Raw genomic sequence first — 26,210 nt, 5'->3', positions numbered from 1 at the left:
AGTAATTGTTGGAATGTTTGAGATCGCTAGACTGGTCCTCCTGTATCTTACCATACTCCACGGCTTGTAACGTGCTTGCTCCGGAGGCGCCTCCATCTTGAATTCACTTCATATCCTAGAAATAAGCATGCTTGTCGAGATCCTGGTTTCTATTGGGCATATGGCAGTCATTACATGCCCTTTGTCTCACTTGAAGTACAGTCCCTTGAATCCCGGGAGGATCTCCTGTCCTTCTGAGTTCTGATAGCTGACACCCTTTCTTTGCTGCCAAGTCTGCTTCAGGGTGGTGAACTCTCCCATAGTCGGCACCGGATGGCCACCAGCTTCAAACTCATTTTGCGTGAAGCCCTCACGCTTCAGTACCGGCGAGTCAATGGTCTTGAGTACAAGGTCGTTTTGAGGGCGGGCAAAGTACAGCAAGCCCAGGCGATCGACGTGGCGCTGGTCCTTGGGCGGTACGGATACCTGGTCCGTAGATCAGCATACCAGAGGCAGAAACGAGAGGGGCTGCAATGGGAATGTGGACTCACTCGGTGAACGGTGGACTTGACATAACCTCCAGTCAGGAAGCTGAGGGCATCACAAGTGTTGACGGTCAGACTGCCATCAAGCGGCTTGGCCCATTTCCAGTCACCGGTCTCATGATCTCTGATTTGCAGCGCAGCCACAGGTTGACGGAATAGCAGGGTAATCGTCCCCAGGTCAGTGTGGCCGCGAGACCACAAGCCGTCGTCGAGCTTTTCGATCTCTTCCGGGGTGAACTTGGAATACTTCATATAACGCAGGTGTGACTCGTCGTGTGTCTCCCACTTGTGTACGCTGGTGAAAAAGTCCTCTGGAAGCTCCAAAGCCAGAGCGATGAGGTGGTTGAGAGGGTCCAGCACCTTGTCGTGTAGGTTCTGGAATATGCGTTAATAACGTTATATGCGGAACATTGTCGCATAAAGTACCTTGGCAAATCCTTCAATCTCTTCTTTGCGATCTTCCAATAGCTTGGGCAGAGGTTGAGTAATGTGTCCAGCGCGAGCTATAGGCCGTCTTATGTCAACGACGGTTCAACTCTGAGTAGGGTTACTCATCGAATACTCACTGGCCATGTTCCAAACTTCCGTCTTGTCCTTGAGTCCGCCACTCAAAAATCGCCTGCCAGCGGGACGGTACCCATTATAGTCTCCGGAGTCCAAGTTCGGCTCATACTTCAATTTCTCATCCAATGGCAGCTCATAAAACTGCTGACCCAGAGCAAATTGTGTATCAACTGCCTCTTGCGGGATGCCATAGTTGATCACGTAGAAGAAGCCCTTTGTACGAATAGCTTCGATCAAGGTTTGGGAAAGCTCTTTATTGCCCTCTGGTGTTCCGTACTTGGCAAGGTCAATGGTGGGAACTGCCAATGCATGTCAGCTTCCAAATTACCCAGCCTGTTATCTCCAACTTCAACCTGCGAAGACTTACGGTCAGCCCAATCGAGGTTCTCCTCCGTCTCTGGGACGTGGGTGTATTGGTACAACTCTGACACAGCAGACGGCATTTTGGGCGGCGAAGCGGGGTATTTTTTCTTGGGAGGCTGGTTGATCTCTATGCAGATTCTCACCAATACCCCAGGGCCCAGGTTCCAAGCTCGCCAATTTAACTATCAGTCTTGACTGCGACTCCGGGCGGTTTCACGCCGGATCTCGCTGCCCGTATTAGTCGAGCCAGCACGGCATGGCAACGTCTCCGCAGTAACCCCTCCGCCGAATCCTCAACGGTCGGGAGACCAATAACAGCAAGCTGATTTGGCTTCATCCCTCTCCATGGTGTCACACTCGCGGCTTACCCCGCGGCACTTACCAAGCAATGAGACTAATTTATTCGGTCGAGGCACTTGGAGATGCAAGATCGCCACATGTCATCATCTGATAACGGATGGCGCAATCCCCACCCCCGTCGCACGTCGTCGGTCTTTTGCACCATAGATCCGACGCCTGCACCGCATGAAATGGGTCTCACCAGTCGCCAGATCCCATCCGGTAGTATTTCTACGGGGTGAACCCGTGTTGTCGAGCTTCGGCAAACCACCGAGTTCGGCGGGAGCTGGGCGTGACTCTGTCCGGACTAACGATCTCGTTGCCGCGTGGGAGATTATTGGTCTTTACTTTACCCGCTAACCTGTATCTTTCCCCAGTAAGAATGGGCACTCGTCATTCCTGTCCCTATGGCGAATAGTGGGCAAGACTCTTGTGCGATGCATGTAGGTGTAGTCGGGTCTCGGCGGGTGGTATTCTGGGCGCGAGACGACCTTATCGCGGACAACACACCGCGGTGGTTAGGTGCTCACGGTAGAAGCAGGCTTTGGAGATGGTAATATTTGTTGACATGTCGATATAATACCAAGAAGAAAAGAATAGAGCAGGGGGTCGAATACCCTGCTTGTCCAAACATTATATGTAAACCTGTACCGACAGCAAAGCGCCGAATATGACAGGTGCACATCACATACGAGAATCCGGTGAAATCTGCTGAGAATGGGGTCTTTTACTCGGGCAGTGAAGAAAAACAAGATCGTGGCGGTGATACTATCAGTTTTTGACTGGTATCGTAAGTATTCGGAAGTGTCTCATACAGGAAAGCCAGATACTTACATTTTTGTCACAGCCTCCCACTATCCGGCAGAAGAGCGTAAACTTTTACGAAAACTAGATCTTGCGATTCTGGTCTTTGGAAGTTTATCTTGCAAGTTACATTCTTAGCATCTGGTCTACCATATCTTGAGTACCTGCTGACTGATTTTCTCACTGCCCTTAGTCTTTTGCAGAGTCAGTAGATTTTTGATGAGCAGGCTTTGAAATGCGTCAGAATTAACCGCCAGTAGTTCCTTGGCCAGCAAAATGTCACCAACGCCTATGTATCAGGCATGCGCGAGGATCTTCATTCTCACGGGAACGAGTTGAATTACTATGTCGTTGCTTGTGAGTCCATCTTCAAAGAGTCTCACGACAAGCACCACTGACCATTTCCAGACAACACCGCATACGTTATTGGACAAATCCCCCTCATGACTCTTCAAACCAAGGCAAAGATGTACGTCTGACATTTTGTTGCTTACTCAAGCGATTCGATACGTTGCTGACAGAGATGGAATCGATCATAGCGCACCTTTCTTGCTTCCTTCTCTCCAGATCATCTGGGCAGTTATCGCCTTTTCCCAGTCTGAAATCAAGCATAGCTGGCATCTGTACATCTTACGCGCCATCACAGGGTTCCTTGAGGCCTCCTCATTCGGTGGCACTCATCTCATTCGTAAGCCTACTTTTCCAATTATATGTACTGTTCTATCGTGTAGAAAGGCTCACCAAAAGTAGTTGGCAGTTGGTTCAAGAACGAGGAGCTCTTCAAGCGTGCTGGAGTGTGGTTCATGGGCAATTCTCTCGGTTCCATGTTCTCCGGCTACCTGCAGGCCGCAGCCTATCGAAATCTCAATGGCGTTTACGGGCGTGCGGGTTGGCGGTGGCTTTTCATCGTCCAGGGCATTATTACCCTGCCCATATCTTTCTTGGGATTCGCATTCTGGCCTGGTCTCCCCACATCACCTAAGAGGTGGTACTTTACCATGGAGGAACATTCTCTTGCTGTGAAGCGGATGCCGACTGTCGAGCAAGAGGGTATCACATGGAAGACGTTCAAGTATACGCTCTCCAGGCCAATGTGGTGGATCTGCGTTCCCTGCTACATGTTCGTATTCTGAACTTTCCTTCATGAACCCGCCTTGATTCCACGCTAACCTATCCTAGCTTTTTGTGCCAAGCACACTATTGGACAGGTTACATGGCTTTGTGGCTAAAGGCCACTGGGTACTCCGTTGAATTGGTGAATATTTTGCCGACTTTTATCGACCTTTTACGCGCATTATCCTCGTGGATTGGAACTACGTTGGCGGGTTGCTTGAGCCTGAGGGGCCTGTGGTCTTTTCAAGCGGTAAGAATACATCTGACCCAAAAGGGCGTGAGCAGCGATGCTAATATCTCCCAGTCATTCGTTCTCTTCTCGTGCATTGTCTTGTCGATATGGAATGTCCCCGACATCCTCAAATTCCTCGCATTTTATTTTGGAGGCTTCTCGGGAATGGCATCCCCAATCTTGGTGCGTCATCGCAAATGCTGTACTAGAATCGGCCAGCTAACAAAGCATCTCCAGTATTCCTGGCTGAACTCCACGCTCAGTGAGAATTATGGCGAAAGAGGGCTCATCATCTCTTCAATGATGACTCTCGGATTCTGTGGACAAATTTGGATCCCTCTTTTCACCTTCCCAACCGTCGAAGCTCCACGCTATCCACACGGATATCCCGCGGCTACTGTGTTCGAAGTCGCAATGTGGGCTTTTCTCATGTTTGGCACGTGGTACATGAAGAGATGGAAGCACAAGCATCCCGACCTTGAGATGAGACTTGCAAACGAAGGAGAAGCTCGGGAAATCTCTTCAGTCCAGGGATCTGATTCTGAGAGGCCTGATGGAGAGAGCTCGGCACCGCAGTACGCAGGCAAAGGGGACGAGGTAGTGGCCGCTCAACCTGTGATCCAGAAAAGCTGAGGCGCGAAGACAGACTGAATCGATGTCAAGACCTTGGCATGATGTTGGGGTGGAAATCGCAACGGCAAAGACTTCGATTTTCAGCATCCAATTGGTTTCAATCATTTTTCTATTTGCGGGCAGAGATGCTTACGGGAGTGGTGCCAGCAGATAGGAAACCCTAAGTCTATAAATAGCCCACATCGAATTCGTCTATTAACGAGTCTAGTCCATAACAACGGATCGAACAATGTTGGAATCATAATCAGTAGCGCTCAGTTTCATTTTCTTTATAAGGGTTGGGAATCTTTAGTAAAGTAGTCTCCCTGGTAACAATAGGGAAGAAAATGAACAGACAAGGTTCAACAAGAGGCGGAAGGTAGGAAGGTTAATGATTAGCTGGGTTACATCGGGCTGATCTTCTTTATTTCTAGCCCATGCGATGCATTGCAAAAGTCTGAACTTGATTAAAGGCACTGCGACCATTGCTCTCGCGCTCACTGAGCCTCGTGGAGTCGTTGTGCAAGTGCAAATGTGCCGCACAACAAACCGTAGTTGGTTATGCTTAAATTCTGTAACGTTGAGCTGATTGTTGGGTACGTTAGGAACTTTGGTCAGCCTAACCCAATTAGGAAGGCTGAAAATGAGGGCGGTCTGACATAAGACCGAGGTGATGCGCCCTTAACAACAATGTCGACGCCGTTTTAATTTACTTGCTTACGTACCTTATATGGAGGAAGCGACCGATTTCGTCAACCCGCACATGCCAGTAACATAAGCTTTGACGTTGGACCGCATCGGTCGCAGCAGGTCTCCTTTCTCATACCAATACAATTGTACATCCCCAAGCCATCACAATGGCGATAGATCAAAGACCGGTAAACGATAACGCCGGCACGGCAGAGACATTCAGCAGTGACGCGACGGAGACAACTCCCTTACTCATTGCCGGCGACCTCGCTCCAACGGCCGATCCAGACATCTCCAAGGCGACGACGCTCAACGAGCCTTCTCAAGAGGATGACGCCTTGGACGAGAAGCCATTGCCGCTATGGCAAGTCTTTTGGATCTGCTACGCTCGAGTCGTGGAACCAATGGCCTTCTTCTGCATCTTTCCGTACATCAGCCAAATGGTCCAGGAGAATGGCAACCTCGCCAATACGGACGTCGGCTTCTACACCGGTCTCATCGAGTCACTCTTCTCCTTGACGCAGGCCTTCGTCATGATCTTTTGGGGCAGGCTATCCGACCGAATTGGCCGCAAGCCCGTCCTCGTCTTCTCCCTCTTCGGTGTTACCCTCGCTGCCTCCATCTTCGGCATGGCAAAGACCATCTGGCAGATGATCCTCTTCCGATGCCTGGCAGGCGTCTTTGGAGGAAGCATTGTCACGATGCGCACCATGATTGCCGAGCATTCCACTCAGAAGACCCAAGCCAGGGCTTTCAGCTGGTTTTCTCTGAGCGGCAACCTTGGGCTTTTCTTCGGGCCTATTCTCGGCGGCGCCCTCGCCGATCCGGCGCATCAGTACCCGGGCGTTTTTACGGGCCAATTCTTCCTCGACTACCCTTACGCATTATCCAGCTTCTGCGTTGGCTTCATCGGCTTGACGGCGACCATTTCTACCATCCTGTTCGTTGAGGAAACGCTTGTCAACGAGAAGCACAGCGACAATGACGACACAGCGGCACCGCCAAAGAAGGACAGAGGCTCCATCAAGGAGATCATCAGATCCCCAGGCGCCGCAAACGTACTGATCGTATACGGGTACCTCATGCTCCTCGTCTTGTCCTACACAGCCATCGTGCCCGTCTTCTGGTATACCCCAGTCCAGCTTGGCGGATTCGGCTTCACTCCCCTGCAGATCTTGATTATGATGTCCGTCAGCGGCATCGCCCAGGTCCTGTGGCTTGTCGTCATCTTCCCGCCGCTGCAGCATCGCATAGGCACCAACGGTGTGCTGCGCGCCTGCGCCTATGCTTACCCTTGGTTCTACGTCTTGTGCCCTCTCAGCAACATCTTCCTCAAAGCCGGCGTGCATAACCCAGCCATGGTGACATTCTTCTGGGTCTTTACGCCCACTGCTCTCATCATTGGCTCCGGCGTGAGCATGAGTTTCACTGCCATTCAGCTGGCGCTGAATGACATCTCGCCCAGCCCCCGCGTTCTCGGAACGCTCAACGCTTTGGCGCTTACCGCATCGAGCGCCATCAGGGCCTTTTGTCCGGCCTTGTTCACAAGTCTGTATGCCGTTGGTGCCAGAACCCAGGCTCTCGGCGGTTACGCAATCTGGGTGTTGATGGTTGGGCTTGCGGCCGGGCTGATATTCGCTGTGAGAAACCTCTATGAGCCGGAGGACTTGAAAAAGGCCAGGGAACAAGAACATGCCGTGTCATCTTAGACGGCATCTCGCACTAGCTTCATATGCATTCATTGTTGCACCATTTCTGCCCAGAGCAGGGGTCAAGTAGCAACTTCAAAAATATCCCTACAAATTATGTATCTCATAACAACTCCTGACGGACGCTACTTACTTGTGTAAAGTCAAACGGTCCAGCTAGAATGTAACTCGTCAGCAAGGGGAATGGAAGATGAGTCTTGGAGAAATGACGTGGCAAATCTACATGAGGTCCAGGCCTTGTCTGAAAGGTTGGAAGCATTTGCTCTATCAATTACAGTAACTACTATCACAGGATATTTACAAAAGAAATTAAAGGTATTCATTTGGGTATTCCACCAGCGTTCGTCTCATAATATGCCCGACTTCCTCTTCCTGTTAAATTCAGGCAAGACAGACTCCGGCTCTACTGGCTCCGTCGTTATCTCAACCTCACGATGCTGCCATATCCTGTTATCAGAGTGGGGATATCCTGAATCGTTTTCCTTTGAGATCTTCTTCCCTTGGTAGTGCTCCCTCGCACTCATGCCCGCTTCATGTTGGGGAAACTTGTCTCGGGCCGGGCTCCGTATGGTCACACTGACCGTGTTTTGCGGCACCAGCTCGACGTCATTTGAGCTCCGGGAGCTCCGGTCGTCGTCCCCTGCGCCCATCGTCCGTAGACCGATGCCGTACTTGGACTCTTCCCGGAAGTTTGGTTTCGCGTTGGCTTCGGGGAGCTTGGACCAGTCTTTTGAGCCGTCTCTCGCGTGGGAGGCGTTTCCAGATCTTCCGCCGCCAATGGTCACGCCAACCGACCTTGCTGTTGACTTTTTATTGGAGGAGGACGGTCCGTACTTGTCCAGACCACTTCGATGAGCAGAGTCGAGGATACCCTTCCATAACAGACGGACGATGGGACCCTGGGTTTGTCATCAGTCATTTAGTCATCAATAACGTCGCTATCAAGCTTACAAGAGTCGGTAAGCAGGCGGACACGATGCCACTGCTGATTTCTATAATGTTCCAAGCCAGACCTTGCGCCAATGACCCTACAATAACGTTAGCACGAGCGATTCTAGAAGCTTCATCCAGGCCAAAGCACTCACAAGGGACATCGTTCTTAGTGTACCCTAAGAAAATCTTGAAACGATAGACACTGCAGAAAACGACATAGCTTCCAAGCAAGAACGTGAACAGAATCAAAACCCGTTGCGCCGGATTCATCTGCAGTTTCAAGACGTGGGGGATCGGAAGATATAGAATCGCAATATCAACAATGATGCTCGGAATGGAAATAGCAAGCTGCGTCAAGAACAGATTGATGCAAGTGCCATTCTTCCACGGTTCCCAGAGCGTGTTCAGGGGAAGACACTGAATTGAGGCAGCAATAACGCAGGCGAGCGTCCAAAGGGACGTTAAACTGCCACAAATCCATGCCCCCCTGCGAACCTCTCGGGTTGGGAAGATGCGCAGGTATAGTAGCAGCAGTGCTACTTTGTATATGTTGACTCCGTTGACGTACAGGATCTCGGCACCCATCATGGTCTAGAGATACAATATTAGTTTCTTCCACATAGCTGAAATAATAAGGTAATGGCTTGTCACAGCAAACGTAATGCATACCCTGTCGAGATATTGTAGCTGTTCTAGTGTAAGGCGGCCTGAATGTAATCCGATACCAGCATCGACCACTTGATGGGGTTGTGAGCAAGCCTTCGAATCCAATCCTCTCATTGCCACTTACAGATTAGATTCATGATCATGTTTCCAATCAACAACGCCAGAGCAAACAACATCGTGTAATCATCTTTCAGATACCTCGCACCCTGCAGGTGACGGGCCGTGAACCGCAGCCCTACCACGAACGCGGCCAGGGCAGTAAAGGCAATCGTGACGCCTCGGACATAGGCACGGAGGTCCTCGGATAGGTTTTGTTTTTCAGCAAAGCCGGCCAGCTTCTTCAGATAGTCCCTCTCCGGTTGATCGATAGTCGGGTCATCGTACGGGTATGTTACCATAGTGGCTGCCATGGCTGGTGGCTTGATGGCCACACGGGGCTCTCTGTCGAACAGCGGTCTTTGCGGGAAACGGGTCGTCGTCGATGATGTGTGGAGGGGGTGTTACCGAGTAAACGGACGCAAGGAGGGGCGAACTAAACCGGCCACACCACGTGGGGATGGGGAAACATTTTATTCTGGACGTGAACTTCGGGGAATGCCAGACTTTGTGCCTCTTGTGCTGCAGGATTTTCTTACATAAAACGTATGATACACAAAAGCAAAGAAGAAAAAAAAAAGTGTGACCACTCGTGGTCGTCCATCACGGCCGCAGGTTTCGGCCTGTTGGGCCCGTTCGTTTTGCCCCAACCACTGTTGCATTCACAAAATGCCAATCACTTCTGTTTTGACATGTCATGTTTGGCAAGTCAATTAGCCCCCATTACAACTGCTACCTCGGTTATGGGCCATACCGTGTACACTGTAGAGTTGAGCCAATTTGTGGAACTGTAAGCGAAAGAAGCAAAGAAAAGGGGAGCGAGCCCCCGGCCAAGTCCGGAAGAGTTGTCAGGTCTTGTCACTCTTTCTCAGTTCCAAGAGGGAAACTCATGGGGGGTTGTTCAGACATGTGTGGATCTCGACAGGGTACGATGTCGTGAAGAGGCTAGGAGTAGATTTGTTTTCGTCCTAGTCTCGTCTCTTCTCACTCCGTGTTAAGCCGGCCCGCAGAGCCAACGTCACCGGCGACCGATGAACTCGGCTTGACGATTGGGAGGAGACATTGCGTCGCACGGCTCTCCCTCTGGGGTCTTGCATCCAAACTCGCAAGACCGTTGTAACTGATCCTGCGCTAGTCGAGGAGCATCCCCTCTTCCAGACCCGCCACTAGCAACTAGGGCCCGCCTGCGGCCTGCTATACCCCTTGACGTCCGAGCACATCCATGAAGGCGCAGGGATAGCATCGACAGATCATCGCCCGAATCACGGTAATTGTGGCCTCTGCGCAGCTCCAGCCTCCCGGAAGGGAGCTCACTGATACGCGGATAGGGGCCGCTTTGAGTCAGCAACCCTGCAATTAGTATTCGATTTCTGATTCTCGTGGTGGACCACAATTCCTTCTTGGGCGTCATTATCGTCAAAGATCTAGGGCAATATTGACACGAAGGATTGATTGCTTTGCCTCGGGTATCAGGGGTGCAGGTTGAAATATCATCGAGAGACATGGCACGAAGCTCGCCTCGACTGCCGAGGTAGCATGAAGAAGATCGTTGCAAAGGGCTTCGGAGACTAAAGCAAGCTCCTAAGCGAGATTCTTGACGTTGAAGAAATGCGGAAGGATGCAGAACGACGGCACAGCAACCAATGCTACACAAACAACGAGTCTTGGCACATGCATTCTCCAAGCTGTAAGGTACGGATACCGTCCCCTCGTCTTTTGGGCTCCGCTGGATCCAACGGGGGCATTTACTTGCGCCATAATCCGTTCCGTCGTAACCCTCAAATGTCCCCCCTCGTTCAAACCCCTTTTGATTCTCACAACTGGAGCAACCCACCGCCAATGTTGGGCCATTTGTGGATAACTTCGGAGGACCGTGCAAACGTCACTAGCGGACGCCAAAGGCCTCGTGGCAATATCCGACGGTCTGTTTGTACCCGGCGCTCATCCCGCTGTCACAAGTCGTTCTTCGCTTTCGGCCATGGTCATTTCGGAAATATTGCTTGCCGAGGACGTATGTTTATGCCGTGATATCTCGAGCAGATACGAGGTGGTACTTTAGAAAGACTGTCTGCCTCTGTTCATCTCTTGCCTCTCTTGTTGTTGCTACCAGACAGGCTACACATTCTTTTTAGAGTCCCCCTCGTCAAAGTCCACATACCACGCCCACCTCTGTCCATATCCTCCACTCGTCAATCTCTGACAGACCCAAGATCACATCTCTCGTGGTTCCCCAACTGCACGACTCACGTCACATATCCCACACAATGAAGCCCTCAATTCTCATCGTCCCCGGCGCTTGGCAGTTGCCTTCTGCCTTCCAGCCCTTCGCTACCGAGCTGGCTGGCTCCAACTTCAACACCTCCATCGTTGCTCTCCCCACCGTCGGTGGTACCACCGAGCCCCTGGCATCCCTCTCTGACGACGTTGCCGCCGTTCGTACCGAACTGGATAAGCTTGTTGCTGACGGCAAGGAGATTGTCGTCTACTCTCACTCCTACGGTGGTGTCGTTGCCAGCAACGCTGTCGAGGGCTACGACATTGCCACCCGCTCCGCCGCTGGTGCCTCTGGTGGTGTCGTGAGCATCGTTTACGCGAGTGCTTTCATGCTTCCCAAGGGTTCCAGCTTGCTCGAACTCCTCGGCGGCGAGCCTCTTCCTTGGATGCTTGTCGAGGTATATAGACTACTCCCCCCCCGGTTCCCATCGGGTGCCAAGCAGCGATGATACTAACACATGCATTATAGGGGGACCGTGTTGTCGGCAACGCTACTCTGCTCCCCGAGGTCGCCTTCAACGACCTGCCGGCTGCTGAGCAAAAGAAGTGGGCGTCCGAGACGACTTGGACGGCTCTGGGTGCCTTCACCAGTGCCTCAAGCTACGAGCCCTGGAGCAACGGCATTGACTGCGCCTACCTCTATGCCTCTCTTGACAACGCCCTGCCACCCAGCTACCAGGCGAGCATGTCTGCCGTCCTGCCCGCCGGCTCCAAGAAGGAGACTGAGCCCAGTGGCCACTGCGCTCACCTTAGCCGGCCGTCGAACGTGACTTCTATCCTCAGCAGGTGGTACCCGGGCAACTAAGCGCCGCGGCGTGTCAAATGAAACGGAGGCACAGTTCGGGCTTTCGTGATCGCGGCATGCGGAAAGGGCCGATCTGAATGAGCCAAGTAGTACGAATAATACCTACCAAGAATTAATGCAACACTGTCAGGTCCCTCTAGTGGATCTCTTGATTTGCGATGTGACTTCAACAGCGGGCACAATGTTGCCTGCCCCGTGCTGCAATAGAGTTGCTGTTCTCCGATTCCAAAAGACTTGGCGGGTCGCGGACCTAGTTAGTCACGTCTAAGCAAGGGAATGCCAGCTTCTCTTACATCTCTAAAGGTTCTCGATCGTAACGGCCCGAAGTCCAATCGCTCCTAAACATGAACAGTACCTGTCTCTAGATCCTTTGCGAATGAATCGTGGTCTCTCTGATGGTGGCGCTCCCCACTCACGCTTATCAGCGGTCAATGGGGCAAAACATCGGGGATAATCGCTCGGGTATGGCTTTCGTCGATGGCCAACAGGCCGTATCCATGCTAAAGTCTTTATGAGAGCAGATTTTCTCGCTAACCAAGCCCCGAACCCCACAACAATCCTTGAATAAGGACTAGTGTTTGATGGTGCACCGTGTGTGTACCTGACAAGCATGACCTCTTTCACGAATACTCAAGCAACGTGCTCTAAAGGGTAGCACTCCCTGGCGACCAGTATCTCTAAACAGAAGGTAGGAACGAATGGGGCAATTAATTCAATGATATATGATTGTGGATGCTGCTGCGGATTGTATGCGTCGAGTGACAATCCCTTCAACGTCGTTTGGTACTGGGTTCTCCTTGCTGCTTCGAACACGACTCTTCTTGAAGAGGGCACGTGTAGAGTCGTTTCCTCCCTCAAGAGTCAGTCGAGAAATTTCCTAGGTATGGAGCTGCGAAGACAAAAAAGGATTACGCAAGACCCGAAATATCTTATCTACGCGCCTTCAATGTCATGTTCGTACCCCTTTTACCTGCTTACACATGCTGATGGTAGGATGAGAGACTCGTAGCGTACAGCTTGTACTAGCATTTCCACTTTTCTCTTCATCTAAAGCGGCAACCTCCATCTTCAGCTGGTCTGTTTCATGACTGTCTAAGCCTTGATTCATTTTTTGTCCGGTATTCCCACTCTAGCCCGCCAAATTATCGAGGGCTGGCTTCAAGAATGACCAACAGTGCTGGCAAGTCGCTGAAAGTCAGGCAAACTTCATATCATTTGCAGATAGGCTTCATCTCTCCTAAACATGTGATTCCTCAAGTTGTCTCTGGCGCAGGTATCGATTCCCTTAATGAGTTCTCTCGTATCAGATAGAGGTCGCTGAAGATATAGCATCGGAGACATTTGCGAGGTAATAATTGATGGGTGGCTGAAATTTGCTTCGCACACCGGAAGCTTGTACGCAGAATAGTTGCGGATACAATCGAGAAAGTAATTCTGGATCCCGTGCCGAGTTCAAGGACGGGGTAGACATTGAGGTTAACTTATTTCAAGCCTCATACAACAATGAGACTGTGAGAGGATGTATCAATGAATATCTTCGTACTCATCGATGCGCCTTCATTATTTTGTGACCGTCTCGCAATTGGCATAGAGCACTGTCATTGAAGCCGGCAGAAATGGTCCGGGAAAGGTAGAAAATGTAGCTAATACGGTATCATTATCTTTACTTTTAATGGAATCAGATAGTTGGCATATAATTTGCCGAACAAGCTTGTTGTAGTTTGCTTCTGTAGCAAGACCGTATTGAATAAGACTTCTTTGAAACAGGCTTCCAGATGGCGCCTTTGCCAGGTTTTGGTGGGTTATCTTTTCGTTGTGCTTTTGATGCGTTTGGACGACTACATAAGCCATCTTAAAGTCAGATTTGGGCGCCCTGATTCATCATTACCAGTGAAAAAAAAAATGGCCTTCTGAATTGAAGATCGTTCATCAGAGCCAAACCTGTCTAGACCTTCACTGCTATCCATATATTTGCAAGATTTGCCTGCACAAGTTGTTCATGCCATTCCAACATGCTGCTCAACCATGACAACGCTGTAAAAAGGGATTTAACCGACTGACTTGGTCAAAATTGAGAATATCTCGTACAGCCGAGTTGAAGAGCAAAGCTCGATCGCCTAGCATGGTCCTTTTGACTGGACAGACACGCCCTCTATAGGGCCATTGGTGACGCTGACTTGACAGTCTCTACCCATGGCGAACTCTACATTAGCTCCCGAGGGGGCCGAGAAGCCGCCAGTCTCGCCAACCTTGAGACACCCATAGGCTCCACTTCCACTGGAAGCGGTAATTTGGAATGCGCATTTGCCTGTAGACTGAGGGCGAGCTTGGACGGTCGCAGCACAAAGAGCAGCAAGAATAAGGACGGACCGAGCCATGTCTAAAGTGTAATCAAGCTTAGCTGTGTCTCTAGGGCAATTTGGGGCTCAAGTTACTCACTCAGAAATTGGCAAGGTACGAGAATTAGGAGTGTCAAAAGTAGACAATGTTTTGCTTGGCGAAATTATGAGAGTAAGTCTGTGAGATGAGAGGGATAAACTAAGGACGAACTGTCCGCAACCATAGGGCTCAAAAACTTGCCTTTTATATAGGGTTTCTAGGTTCCTCTTCCTGCACAAATCCTCTTCAGCTACCCGTGTGAGCCGTCGAGTGCAGGCAAAGCCAAGATCGCCTGGTGGAGATTGATTGCCAAGTCCGCTGCCTCAGCCACTCACGACTAAAAAACCAGCGTAGTCGTCAAGTAACTAAATTAAGTCGCAAACTTACATTGATGAATGGTACGACGATCTGCATGACCAAGGAGCTTGAGCCAACCACAGGTAAGCATTTTCTCGCCTATGGAACATGTCACCCAGTTGAAACTGCTTGTGTAGTCTCCAGTCTATGATTTCGTTGCCGTTTCCAAATTGGACGGGAAATTGACGACGCATATCCAATTAGGGGCACCACCGGGCTCGACATAAGAGAAAGAGGAGCTAAAATAAGCAGACCGCTACGAAACCAAGGAAATTGAGTAGAACAAGTATGGGGATGACAGCAACAATGCCACACACAGGACTGTTGATTGTGCTGAGAGACGTCAATTAGTGGGACATCAATTGAGTTGCTTCGCTTAGAGAGCCTCGGCATTATCACGTCAAATAATAGCCAGGAACCAGAAAGTCTACGGCGATTGCAGAATACGGGTACCAGGAGAACGGCAAGCAGAATATTCAACCTAAGGTACTTACTCTCTCTAATCTCAGGCACTGAATTCTGTTCATTCCTATGTACACTGCACTCTTCGATGTCAACTAAACTCTAACATTTTTCTAAAAAAAAAAACCTGTTTCCCTGTAGACCCGGGACCAAGCCAGGCTCTGATTTGATTTGTTCTGCTATTCATTCTAGGATATCTCTTTACGTTGTTCTGTAGCCTTTGAGTTCCTTTGCTTCACATCCTTTTAAACCCTAGAGGTTACATGCACCTTATTGTTTAGTTTCATTTTCGTCATCGACCTTCATAAATAGGCGGGATATGTAATATGAAGATTGAGATGATATTGGAACTACGAATAGCTTGTAACTTGGAAGGACACGAATCTTGCCTAAGAATCTTAAGATCTACTTTCATCTCCAATGGACATTACCTTCGAACGATCTAGGGCCGCCGATCTCAATCATCAAGTCAGTCACTGGAATCCATGCAACGGGGGATAGGGAAGGAAATAGTAGGGACGCTGGGCTCAGAAAGACGATTAAAATTACTTGTCCGGTTGATGTCATCATGCTAGGTGCGCAGAGTGTGATAATCTGATTGGTACGTATTGCATCCAAGCGGATATAGATACTAAGCTTTTGTGTACGCCGGAAAGGTCCAGTTCATCCTGGCATCTGCGTGCTCGAACGAGGTGATGTTGCGGTTAGCAACAGAGACAGAATGGACGGGCAGGCCAACAAATCTATCGGCGCCCTCAACCGCCATTAGCGAGTTCTTCAGATCCCAGCCGGCCGTCTGAATGCATACTTTCATGCAAGGGGGAACTTTATAAGACCACAATTATCATACGAGAGGAGCCTTTGTCTGGTTGCTGGCTTGCTCTGACCGACTGATCGTGTGCCTATCGCTGGAGGCTAGGAACTTCAGTCAGCTTCCGGCTGCCAAAGTCACCCAAGGATATCAACAACCTTGGCCGGTTGGCCCAATGGTAAGGCGTCTGACTACGATTCGTGTGTTATCAGGAGATTCTGGGTTCGAGCCCCAGGCTGGTCAAAACTTTTGAGGAGGTGGGAGGGAAACGCTCTTTTGCTCAACCCTAACTAACTAAGCCTGCTTTATTTTTTTTTACTTTTGGCGCTTGTGGACGCGGGGCCAGTCAAGTGGGTTCTTCCGGGCCAGAGCTTTGGGGTTACAGCCCGGGATTGATCGGTGACGTCCGATTGCATCGGCCGGGAGCGGAGGTGGGGTTCCGTCCGACTTTGCAGGGGCAGCTGAGAGCTCACTCGTACCTTGCGAGGTCTCTAGGGAATGTTCCTAGTTTTGACAATGTTGGTGGGATCAAATGTTATTTGACTCCTCCGTAGAGCTGATTGATCGAGGCTGGGGTTGCTTGGTAACTAAAAAGATTGTGCAACGAACCATTTTGAATACCAAGACAATTAGTACTAAGATATTCGGTTGCCACAAGGCCACTTAAAAACGCGTCCATGGAATGACTTCCCCTTACGGCAAGCCTTTCCATGGCAGGCAAGCCGGTCCCTTCATTGCAGAACATTCTATGGCGAATACCGGTTGACGAGCAACGTAAGAGGTAAGAGCAAGGAATGGATTTGGTCGGAAAATTCCAAGTCCCTCGGTTTGTCTATCCGCACGTGGACGGGCAGACTGACTTTGAGTATGTGAGTGATGTTTAACGCTATTGCAGGTCGTGGAGCTATGCTTGCCATGATGACACGTTCCACACGGCCTCGACCTTCAACTTCCGCAAGGGCAACTCCAACACCGACTTCTTCGACCCGGCCGTCAAGGGCACGACCGAGATCCTGCGCGGCGTGGTCCGCAAAGGTGCTCAGCAAGAAGAGTATCGTCGTCTCGAGCTCCATGACCTCCGTAATCGACATCTCCAAGCCGCCCAAGATCTACGACGAGCGGGACCGACTCCAGGACTCACGGGAGAAGGCCGAGGCGTCGCAGCACCCGGCGATACCATACATTACCAGCAAAGCGTTTGCGGAGAAGGCGCCGTGGGCATTTGTCGCCGATACCAAGCCCGGACTTTGACGTCACGACCGTCTGCCGGCCTATGGTCTACGGGCAGCTGCATGGCACCCCGGTAACAAAGTCCCTGCAGGACCTCAATGAGAGTAATTTCATGCTATACCAGAGCCCATGCGGCCGGGAGCTCACCTCTGCGTCGTCGGTCCCGCCCGAGATGCTGGATTTGTACGTCGACGTGCGGGACGTGGCGCGCGCGCACCTACTGGCGGCGATGGCGCCCGATGCCGGTGGGAAGAGAGACAGGATGAGCCCCGGCGGGGCGTCGAACCAGCAGCTGGCGCATATCTAGCGGGAAGAGAGCTGCCGCATTTGCAGGTGCGGATGTCGGAGGATATGTTTGGGGTAGATGCGTCGTTGGCGTCAAAGGTTCTGGGGATGGAGTATATGACGTTGGATGATCGGATGGGGGACACCGCGGCGCAGTTCGTTGAGCTTGAGAATCGGGTTGCGGACGCTGCTTGAGAAATGATGCCGGGTCATTTGTATGTCCTACGTCTTGGCTAGAGGCTATGAACTATCGGCGCGAGTGCCTAACCAGTGTGCTTGGCATGCCATCAAGCAAGTCTTTAGATGGACTTGTCTATTCTCATGATCGACTCATCAACTCTTCGCAATCTGCAGACTTTGCGTGTAACAGTATGACTGAAGGCCCTGCTTGCCCATCTCGCCCCCGTGACCGCTGTGCTTCATGCCGGAGAAGAAACCCCCGTGGTGCGGTATCTCGGGGAGGTTGATGGCGACCGTACCAGCCTCCACCCTCCTGGCGATGCTCTCGGCTCGGCTTACATCACTACAGTAGACCGAGGCCCCGAGGCCGGCGTTATCCAGATTAACCCGCTGGAAAAGCTCGTCCTCCTCTGTCCAGGATAAGATGGGTACTATCGGGCCTAGGAACAGGATCAGCGTGGATGGCTCATGCACATATTCAGAGAGAGATGTGTTCTAGCGCAAGATACTCGGACAGGCGTCAGGGGACTAACCGAATTGTTCTTCCTTGACCAGGATAGAGTCCTCAGGAGGCTTTGTAACGATGGTCGGGGGTATCCAGAAGCCTTTGGAGTCCTGGGGATACTCTGCCGCAATCAAGTTGTAGCCATTCTTCTTGTAATGATCATAGATATCCTTGACAACATCATACTGCATCTTATTCGAGACGGGGCCGAACAAGCTGGGTGCGTGTGCATCTTTGGTGATGACATATTTCTCGGCAACCGCGCTCTTGAAGGCGTCCAGGAACTTTTCATATACCGCATCATGGACGTAGACACGCTTGGTTGCGACGCACATCTGACCCGCATTGAAGAAACATCCAGTCGCGACTTGTTCTGCCACCTTTGCAATGTCAATATCATCAGTTACGATTGCCGCGTCGTTGCCCGCCAGCTCCAGGGTTAGCCGCTTGAGGGTCTTGGCGCAGCTCGCCATGACGCTTTTGCCCGTGGCGATGGTCCCTGTGAAGCTGATCTTGGCGATGCCTGGGTGCAAGGTCATGGATATGCCGAGATCGACGCCGCCGTTGAGCACCTGCACGACGCCGGGAGGGAAGACATCGATGAGGAGCTCGACGGATTTCATGACGGAATACGGAGTGAAGGGCGAGGGCTTGACGATGATGCAGTTGCCGGTGATGAGCGAGGATGCTACTTTGATGTTTGACAGGATGAGGGGAAAGTTCCAAGGACATATAGCTCCCACAATGCCCAGTGGCTGGTGAGTGGCGACAATTTTGATCCTTTCGTCCTCAAAAGTAACTTCATCTTCGAGGTGAACATTTGCTGTGGACTGTGAGCATGAGCGGGCGACATTAGTAGACCGATATAGGCGTACAGTAGTACATGGTTTGATTGCAGGTATTTCCAATTTCGATGTCTGCCATGAGGCTCTGCATGGCACATGGCATCAGTATGATTGTCCTTTAATCGATCTCGCGAAGAGGGCAATATTATTACCGATTTCCCCGTTTCTTTCATGACGATTTCCTTCAACTCGTCCTTGTGAGTGGTATAAATATCGACAATCTTGCGCAAGTACTCGGATCTCTCCTCGATTGACGTCTTGGACCAAGTTTTGAGGGCCTTTTGGGCCGCCGCGACAGCTTCCTCGAGGTCCTGTGTCGTTGCTAGGGGAGCATCCCAGAGCTGTTCCTCAGTACGGGGGTCTGTGCATTGGTGGTGGTTATCGCTGCCGCGACGCTGGCCGTCGATGACGTTGAAGAACTTCATATTGATACCTTTTTTGGGAGGCGTCCGCTGTTGAATTGACAGATCTTGTCGATGACTGAGAGCTTTGGAAGGCAAAGGGCCAGCTTATGAATAGAGGCGTCGGTAAAGGTACGTCTACCATCTACCTCGGCCATAGCACCGCCGAAGACCCAAGATTTGTCTCAGCCGGCCTAGCTGGAACGCGACCGAACGCCACGCTGCTACCTGTTCCTGCGGAGAAGGGAGGGGTTTAACCCACCAGCGATGTCAATCGGCCTTAGGCGTTCCAGATTTGGTGTCCGCTGATGACACGGTGGGGGATTAGGTTTGACGGCAGTTGAGATGGTCAAAGATTGAGCTGCGGGGAGCCTGTAAAGAGCAATTCTCCCCACCCGCCTCCTCTGGGGTAAAGTCATGGAATCTGAGAGGTACGGATATGGATTAGGGTAATTAATGAACAACACAAGGTCGTCAGTGGAGATTTGTCAGCAACGGGGTGTTGACGAATCAGTCCCGGGGAAGACGGAGTGCCGGCAGCCCCGTCTATCATCCAATCATGCGTTCCAAGTACCTGGTGAGTCTCGGTGCGTGATAAACCGGCGTGCATCTCTAATCATTCCCGCCGAGATGCGGCAGTGGTGAAGGGAAGATGAAGCATTTGACCCTTATGCGGGGCAGCGTACATATTGACAATGTTCGTGCACGAAATCGCCTGTCATCTCCAGATGCAGTCTGCAATCGTCGTGTCGTCAAGTCGTCGCGTACTGTGGGAGTATTCGGGGTACGCAGGGATTCAAAGAGGGGAAACCGTCAAGACGAACCAATTTTATGCTTGGGTCTTCTCACGATGCTGGGTGGAAGATGCCGACCATGGGGAAACGGAGCCCGCCGACAGAGGGGCCGCTGGTGAACGGCATGTTGGCAGGCCTGCACGGGTCGCTAGGTGTTCCCGGCTTGTGCGCATTAGTGATGTTTTAGTGGCGGGGGAGCACCGGCTTCAGTGGGTAGGAGGGGGCAGGGCCGATAACGATAACGAACTCCACCGAAGTCGCCGTTGGAGAATGGCAGGATCCGCTGATAAGCTCAAACTTGGGCCCTCTGATTCGCCCGACGCCTGTCGCAAGACGTAGCCAGCATGTTAGCGAGACACTTTTGTTTTGTCTCGCCAAAGCACATGGAGGAAAATCAGAGCAGAGCGCACGGGAAGAAACACATGTTTGGATGGAGACGGAACGACTGGAATAGAATGCAGCAAGTAGACTCATACAGCTACATAACCATGACGGTCTGAGAAGCGGTCCATTCTGCAGCAAACACTGCTACAAGCTAAAGTACCTGCAGAGGCTTGGCTCAACTCGAATTAGCATCGTCTTTGCCTCTCTTTCTGCAACAAAGCTGCGGGGTTGTCTCGCCTCCGCCATTCCAAGCGCACCTTCTCCTTTTCTCTTCCTTTTCCTCTTCGCACCCTCCTCCCTTCCTGCTGTCAAAGGACCTTGAGAGCGTGCTTCGGGTTATCTGAAATCATAATTTGCTGTGTACCGTAACCCGACAGCTTCTTGGCAGCATGGCGCCCATCGCTATCTCCCCCGAGCGGGACGCCGGGGCTTTGAACTCGCTCACCACCGACTTTGATGATACCATCCGCTTCTACCTCAATGGTACCCGGGTCGTGCTGGACGATATCGATCCCGAAGTCACTCTGCTGGAGTACCTGCGAGGCATTGGTTTGACGGGGACTAAGCTGTATGTCTGGGCTCCGTGGTGGGTAGGAAGTGGAAGCACTCGTCGCACGCACTAACACTCCCCAGCGGATGTGGCGAGGGCGGTTGTGGTGCCTGCACCGTCGTCATATCCCAATTCAATCCGACGACAAAGCAAATCTACCACGCGAGCGTAAACGCCTGCTTGGCACCCCTGGCCAGTGTCGACGGCAAACACGTAATCACCATCGAGGGCATTGGAAATACAAAGGCGCCCCATCCCACCCAAGAACGGGTAGCAAAGAGCAATGGCAGTCAGTGTGGTTTCTGTACCCCCGGTATTGTCATGAGCTTGTACGCTCTGCTACGCAACAACCAGGCGCCCTCTGAGGAAGATATCGAGGAGGCCTTTGACGGCAACTTGTGCAGGTGTACTGGCTACAAGCCCATTCTTGAGGCGGCGCAGACATTCAGCGTTGAGCGTGGATGCGGCAAGGCAAGGAAAAACAGGGGTTCAGGCTGTTGCATGGAGAATGGCAATGGCGAGAAGATGGAGGGCGGATGCTGTATGGACAAGGCAAAGCTCGACGACCAACCCATCAAGAGGTTCACGCCCCCGGGATTCATCGAGTACAACCCCGATACCGAACTCATCTTCCCACCCGCCCTCAAAAAGCACGAGATGCGGCCGTTGTCGTTCGGTAACAAGAGAAAGAAGTGGTACAGGCCCGTTACCCTTGAGCAGCTGCTCGATATTAAGAGCGTGCACCCTTCGGCCAAGATTATTGGCGGCAGCACCGAGACTCAGATTGAAGTCAAGTTCAAGGCGGCACAATATCCCGTCTCCGTTTTTGTGGGAGACATTGCCGAGTTGCGACAATACGAATTCAAGGCCAACCATCTCGAGATTGGAGGAAACGTAGTCTTGACAGATCTAGAGCACATCAGCAAAGAGGCAACTCGTCATTACGGCGACGCCCGTGGCCAGGTCTTTGAGGGGATCTACAAGCAGTTAAAGTACTTCGCAGGTAGGCAGATTCGAAATGTCGGTACGCCTGCAGGCAACTTAGTTACCGCTTCGCCCATCTCAGACTTGAACCCGGTGCTCTGGGCAGCCAATGCCGTCCTAGTGGCTAAGTCTCAGAGCGAAGAGACCGAGATCCCCATGTCGCAGTTCTTCACAGGATATCGACGCACAGCACTCCCTCAAGACGCTATCATCGCCTCCATCAGGATACCCGTGACAGCTTCCAAGAACGAGTTCTTTAGAGCATATAAGCAGGCCAAGAGGAAAGACGACGACATTGCCATCGTGACTGGCGCTCTACGGATCAAGATGGACGACGACGGCGTAGTCATCGAATGCAATCTCATCTACGGTGGAATGGCCGCCATGACCGTGGCCGCGAAGAATACCATGGAATACTTGGTGGGCAAGCGCATTGCTGAACTAGAGACCCTTGAAGGAGCAATGAATGCCCTGGGAACCGACTTTGACCTGCAGTTCAGCGTCCCCGGAGGCATGGCCTCGTATCGAAAGGCCCTTGCCTTGAGCTTCTTTTACCGGTTCTACCACGACGTCATCACCAATCTCGGTGGGAAAAGCGAGCATGTGGATATTGAGGCGATTGACGAACTCGAGCGCGGCATCTCTGGCGGCACTGAAGACCATGGCGCGGCTACTGCGTACGAGCAGAAGACCGTGGGCCAGTCCAAGAGCCACGTTGCCGCATTGAAGCAGGTCACTGGAGAAGCACAGTACATTGACGATATTCCGATGCTGAGAAACGAGCTGCATGGCTGCTTCGTGCTGTCCACAAAGGCTCACGCAAAGATCAAGTCGATAGACTACTCGCCCGCTTTGGACATGGCTGGCGTCGTTGACTACATTGACAAGGACGACGTTGATACCCCTGAGCAGAACCGCTGGGGAGCCCCCCATTTCGACGAGCTCTTCTTTGCAGAGGGGGAGGTTCACACCGCCGGCCAACCCATCGCCATGATTTTGGCAACTTCGGCGTCCAGGGCCGCGGAGGCCGCACGCGCAGTCAAGATCGAGTACGAGGACCTTCCGTCCATCCTTACGATCGAGGAAGCGATTGAAAAGGACAGCTTCCATAATTACTACCGAGAGATCAAGAACGGTGACACCGAAGAGGCGTTCAAGAACTGCGATCACATCTTCACCGGCACGGCGCGGATGGGCGGCCAAGAGCACTTCTACCTCGAGACGCAGGCTTCTTTGGTGGTTCCAAAGCTCGAGGATGGAGAGATGGAGGTGTTTTCCAGCACCCAGAACGCCAACGAAACGTAGGCCTACTCCTAGAGACAATTCTTTTTCTTTCTTGTTACTAACGACACGTAGACAAGTCTTCGTTGCCCGGATGACGGGCGTACAAGCGAACAAGATTGTCGTCCGCGTCAAGCGACTGGGCGGCGGCTTTGGAGGCAAGGAGACGAGGTCGATCCAGCTCAGCGCCCCGCTCGCACTTGCGGCGAGGAAGACCAAGCGACCCTGTCGCTACATGCTGACAAGAGAGGAGGACATGGTCACATCAGGACAGCGCCATCCATTCTTGGGAAGATGGAAGGTTGGCGTGAACAAGGACGGCAAGATCCAAGCGCTGGATCTCGACGTCTTCAACAATGCCGGCTGGACGTTTGATTTGAGCGCGGCCGTCTGCGAGCGAGCAATGTCTCACTCGGACGGCTGCTACAGGATCCCCAACGTCTTTATCCGCGGCCGGCTGTGCAAGACCAATACAATGTCAAACACGGCATTCAGAGGGTTTGGTGGGCCTCAGGGCATGTTTATCGCCGAGACTTACATGGAGGAGGTTGCGGATCGATTGGGCATGCCGGTTGAGAAGTTCCGCGAGATCAACTTCTATAAGCCACTGGAGCCGACGCACTTTAACCAGCCTCTGACTGACTGGCACGTGCCGTTGATGTACAAGCAAGTACAGGAAGAGGCAAAGTACGAGTCGCGGAGGGAGCTCATCAGAGCCTTCAACCACGGCAACAAGTGGCGCAAGCGTGGTCTCGCTATTATCCCGACAAAGTTCGGCATATCCTTTACAGCCCTCTTCCTGAACCAGGCGGGTGCCCTCGTGCACATCTATCATGACGGATCCGTCCTGGTGGCCCACGGCGGTACGGAGATGGGCCAGGGCCTGCACACCAAGATGACGCAGATTGCCGCTCAAGCTCTCCAGGTGCCGTTGGACAACGTCTTCATCTCCGAGACAGCGACCAACACGGTGGCCAACGCCTCGGCGACGGCCGCGTCGGCCTCGTCAGACCTCAACGGCTACGCCATTTACAACGCGTGCGCGCAGCTGAACGAGCGCCTGGCGCCGTACAGGGAGAAGTTGGGACCGGGCGCCACGATGAAGGACCTGGCACACGCTGCGTACTTTGACCGCGTGAACCTCTCGGCGCAAGGGTTCTACAAGACGCCCGAGATTGGTTACACATGGGGCGAGAACCGAGGCAAGATGTTCTTCTACTTCACGCAGGGCGTCACGGCCGCCGAGGTCGAGATCGACACCCTGACAGGGACGTGGACGTGTCTGCGCGCCGACATCAAGATGGACGTCGGGCACTCCATTAATCCGGCGCTCGACTACGGACAGATCCAGGGCGCATTTGTGCAGGGTCTCGGCCTCTTCACGATGGAGGAGTCGCTCTGGCTCCGGAACGGGCCGATGGCGGGTAACCTCTTTACGCGGGGTCCGGGGGCGTACAAGATCCCCGGGTTCCGCGACATTCCGCAGGAGTTCAACGTGACGCTGCTCAAGGACGTGGAGTGGAAGGACCTGCGGACGATCCAGCGGTCGCGCGGCGTAGGCGAGCCACCGCTGTTCATGGGCAGCGCCGTGTTCTTTGCCATACGCGACGCGCTCAAGGCGTCGAGAGCGCAGTACGGGGTGCAGGCGACGGTCGGGGAGGACCGGGAGGGGGATGGCCTACTCAGGCTCGAGAGTCCGGCTACACCCGAGAGGATTCGGCTAAGCTGCGAGGATCCGATTATGAGGAGGGCTAGGGTGCTGCCGAAGGAGGGGGAGAAGAGCTTTTTTGTAGCCATTTAGCAATGGGCGCCAAGAATTCGTTTTTGCATGGGGTCGTCTTGGTGGCGGGTCAAGGTCTACCATTGGTAGAGAAACAGGCGAAGTTGGTAGACGCTACGATATCTTGTGCCATCTCATTCCATCTTGAACGCTCAATTGGCACCTATGAGACGCCTATTCACATGCTTCCAAAAAAGAAGTACAGTAGAAATGTCCAGCACTTGCAATGCTCGGAAAGGTAGGCAGGCAGGGCATCACGCGATCTCGAATGCGCCCCCAAATCGCCAAGTCTCGTGAGCAGAGAGAGATGGGACGATGAGGGGGAGGGGGGACCTTGGGGCCGGGGTGGCCGGGGCGATGGATGAAGGGGTAGGTAATTAGTGATTTTCTTCAGCTGAGACTGGAAGCCTAAGACCAGAAGCAAAGAAAAAATTTGGGCCGAATGGCGGGCTGCGGTTTCACGCTGACATTACATTGCATGCTGCAGCCGACTGGAGAATCTCAGCGATTGGTTTTTTTCATGTTTAATTTGCTGGCGTTGGAGCGTTGGGGAGCTCAGGTACGTCAGTCAGGTAGGTAAGGTGGGCTAAGAAGATGGGACGACGAGGACCACTTTGTTTGCCTGTCATTCTCGAGAGCCAAGAGATACTCTCGTTTGGCTGGATGCGACGGTGGTAGTAGAGGGAGTTCTGCCCCAATGCTGGAGGTCCAGCGAGAAGCTAAAGATAGTCCGTAGGGCAGAAGGGAACCTGCATTGACGTCGACATCGGGTGGATTCCTTCGTTTGGAAATGTCTGTGCCGTGCATTGCTGGTGATATCATTGTTGAATGGAACACAGGATAGATTGACCGAGGTAGCCCAATGTTCCCGAGTTCTTGGTGCGATGAAAGGTTTCGTTGACTGGTAAGACTTTCACCGAGGTAAAAGATGACAGGTCGGATGAAGAGGAGGCGGGGAAATTGAATCAAGTCTCTCTTCTCTCTCTACCTTCTCTCTTCGGTTCCTGTCTCATCGGGCGACGTCCGACCGGTTGAGGGGGGATGTTACATGAAGATTACAGGTTGTAATACACCTCTGTCCAGTTGCGTCCAGGCTTGGGTATTGAGCTGGGAGGAGGTGTGATCGTATTGTCGGTGAACTTTTTGTTATGGTCATATGCAAAGAGATAGCGCGCGCGCGCGAGAGAGAGAGAGAGAGAGAGAGAGAGAGAGAGAGAGAGAGAGGTCATTTGTGCTACTCTCTTGTGATGCTCTATTG

At 52.2% G+C, this 26,210-nt stretch overlaps 9 protein-coding genes across 9 annotated transcripts; 5 read left to right on the top strand and 4 right to left on the bottom strand.

The window, feature by feature from the left end:
• Positions 1 to 186: 186 nt before the first annotated feature.
• Positions 187 to 1,531, bottom strand: CORC01_11163 (2OG-Fe(II)oxygenase superfamily protein; the record flags this gene model as incomplete). The annotated part of the gene is made up of 5 exons (XM_022622789.1): positions 187 to 465; positions 531 to 899; positions 951 to 1,027; positions 1,091 to 1,387; positions 1,456 to 1,531. The coding sequence occupies 5 exons, from the start codon at positions 1,529 to 1,531 to the stop codon at positions 187 to 189; spliced, it is 1,098 nt and encodes a 365-aa protein (XP_022470731.1).
• Positions 1,532 to 2,507: 976 nt separating this feature from the next.
• Positions 2,508 to 4,572, top strand: CORC01_11162 (major facilitator superfamily transporter; the record flags this gene model as incomplete). The annotated part of the gene is made up of 8 exons (XM_022622788.1): positions 2,508 to 2,580; positions 2,638 to 2,696; positions 2,855 to 2,951; positions 3,003 to 3,063; positions 3,134 to 3,282; positions 3,345 to 3,714; positions 3,774 to 4,122; positions 4,177 to 4,572. The coding sequence occupies 8 exons, from the start codon at positions 2,508 to 2,510 to the stop codon at positions 4,570 to 4,572; spliced, it is 1,554 nt and encodes a 517-aa protein (XP_022470730.1).
• Positions 4,573 to 5,408: 836 nt separating this feature from the next.
• Positions 5,409 to 6,950, top strand: CORC01_11161 (major facilitator superfamily transporter; the record flags this gene model as incomplete). The annotated part of the gene is made up of 1 exon (XM_022622787.1): positions 5,409 to 6,950. One exon carries the CDS (start codon positions 5,409 to 5,411, stop codon positions 6,948 to 6,950), a length of 1,542 nt encoding a protein of 513 aa, XP_022470729.1.
• A 347-nt stretch (positions 6,951 to 7,297) lies between these two features.
• CORC01_11160 (uncharacterized protein) lies at positions 7,298 to 8,959 on the bottom strand (the record flags this gene model as incomplete). The annotated part of the gene is made up of 5 exons (XM_022622786.1): positions 7,298 to 7,849; positions 7,902 to 7,978; positions 8,036 to 8,474; positions 8,553 to 8,620; positions 8,674 to 8,959. 5 exons carry the CDS (start codon positions 8,957 to 8,959, stop codon positions 7,298 to 7,300), a joined length of 1,422 nt encoding a protein of 473 aa, XP_022470728.1.
• A 1,950-nt stretch (positions 8,960 to 10,909) lies between these two features.
• On the top strand, positions 10,910 to 11,724 carry CORC01_11159 (uncharacterized protein; the record flags this gene model as incomplete). Its single annotated transcript, XM_022622785.1, has 2 exons — positions 10,910 to 11,317; positions 11,389 to 11,724. 2 exons carry the CDS (start codon positions 10,910 to 10,912, stop codon positions 11,722 to 11,724), a joined length of 744 nt encoding a protein of 247 aa, XP_022470727.1.
• Positions 11,725 to 13,841: 2,117 nt separating this feature from the next.
• CORC01_11158 (uncharacterized protein) lies at positions 13,842 to 14,102 on the bottom strand (the record flags this gene model as incomplete). The annotated part of the gene is made up of 1 exon (XM_022622784.1): positions 13,842 to 14,102. One exon carries the CDS (start codon positions 14,100 to 14,102, stop codon positions 13,842 to 13,844), a length of 261 nt encoding a protein of 86 aa, XP_022470726.1.
• Positions 14,103 to 16,443: 2,341 nt separating this feature from the next.
• On the top strand, positions 16,444 to 17,270 carry CORC01_11157 (NAD dependent epimerase/dehydratase; the record flags this gene model as incomplete). The annotated part of the gene is made up of 3 exons (XM_022622783.1): positions 16,444 to 16,514; positions 16,629 to 16,813; positions 16,924 to 17,270. 3 exons carry the CDS (start codon positions 16,444 to 16,446, stop codon positions 17,268 to 17,270), a joined length of 603 nt encoding a protein of 200 aa, XP_022470725.1.
• A 311-nt stretch (positions 17,271 to 17,581) lies between these two features.
• CORC01_11156 (aldehyde dehydrogenase) lies at positions 17,582 to 19,203 on the bottom strand (the record flags this gene model as incomplete). Its single annotated transcript, XM_022622782.1, has 4 exons — positions 17,582 to 17,868; positions 17,962 to 18,756; positions 18,809 to 18,863; positions 18,931 to 19,203. 4 exons carry the CDS (start codon positions 19,201 to 19,203, stop codon positions 17,582 to 17,584), a joined length of 1,410 nt encoding a protein of 469 aa, XP_022470724.1.
• A 1,543-nt stretch (positions 19,204 to 20,746) lies between these two features.
• CORC01_11155 (xanthine dehydrogenase) lies at positions 20,747 to 24,973 on the top strand (the record flags this gene model as incomplete). Its single annotated transcript, XM_022622781.1, has 3 exons — positions 20,747 to 20,925; positions 20,991 to 23,192; positions 23,248 to 24,973. 3 exons carry the CDS (start codon positions 20,747 to 20,749, stop codon positions 24,971 to 24,973), a joined length of 4,107 nt encoding a protein of 1,368 aa, XP_022470723.1.
• Between the last annotated feature and the right edge of the window lie 1,237 nt (positions 24,974 to 26,210).

The sequence above is a fragment of the Colletotrichum orchidophilum genome, assembly GCF_001831195.1.
Source record: "Colletotrichum orchidophilum strain IMI 309357 chromosome Unknown Scaffold_117.1, whole genome shotgun sequence".
NCBI classification, from domain to species: domain Eukaryota; kingdom Fungi; phylum Ascomycota; class Sordariomycetes; order Glomerellales; family Glomerellaceae; genus Colletotrichum; species Colletotrichum orchidophilum.
The sequence above is the reverse complement of the archived record's forward strand: the minus strand, read 5'-3'. Positions and strand labels throughout refer to the sequence as shown.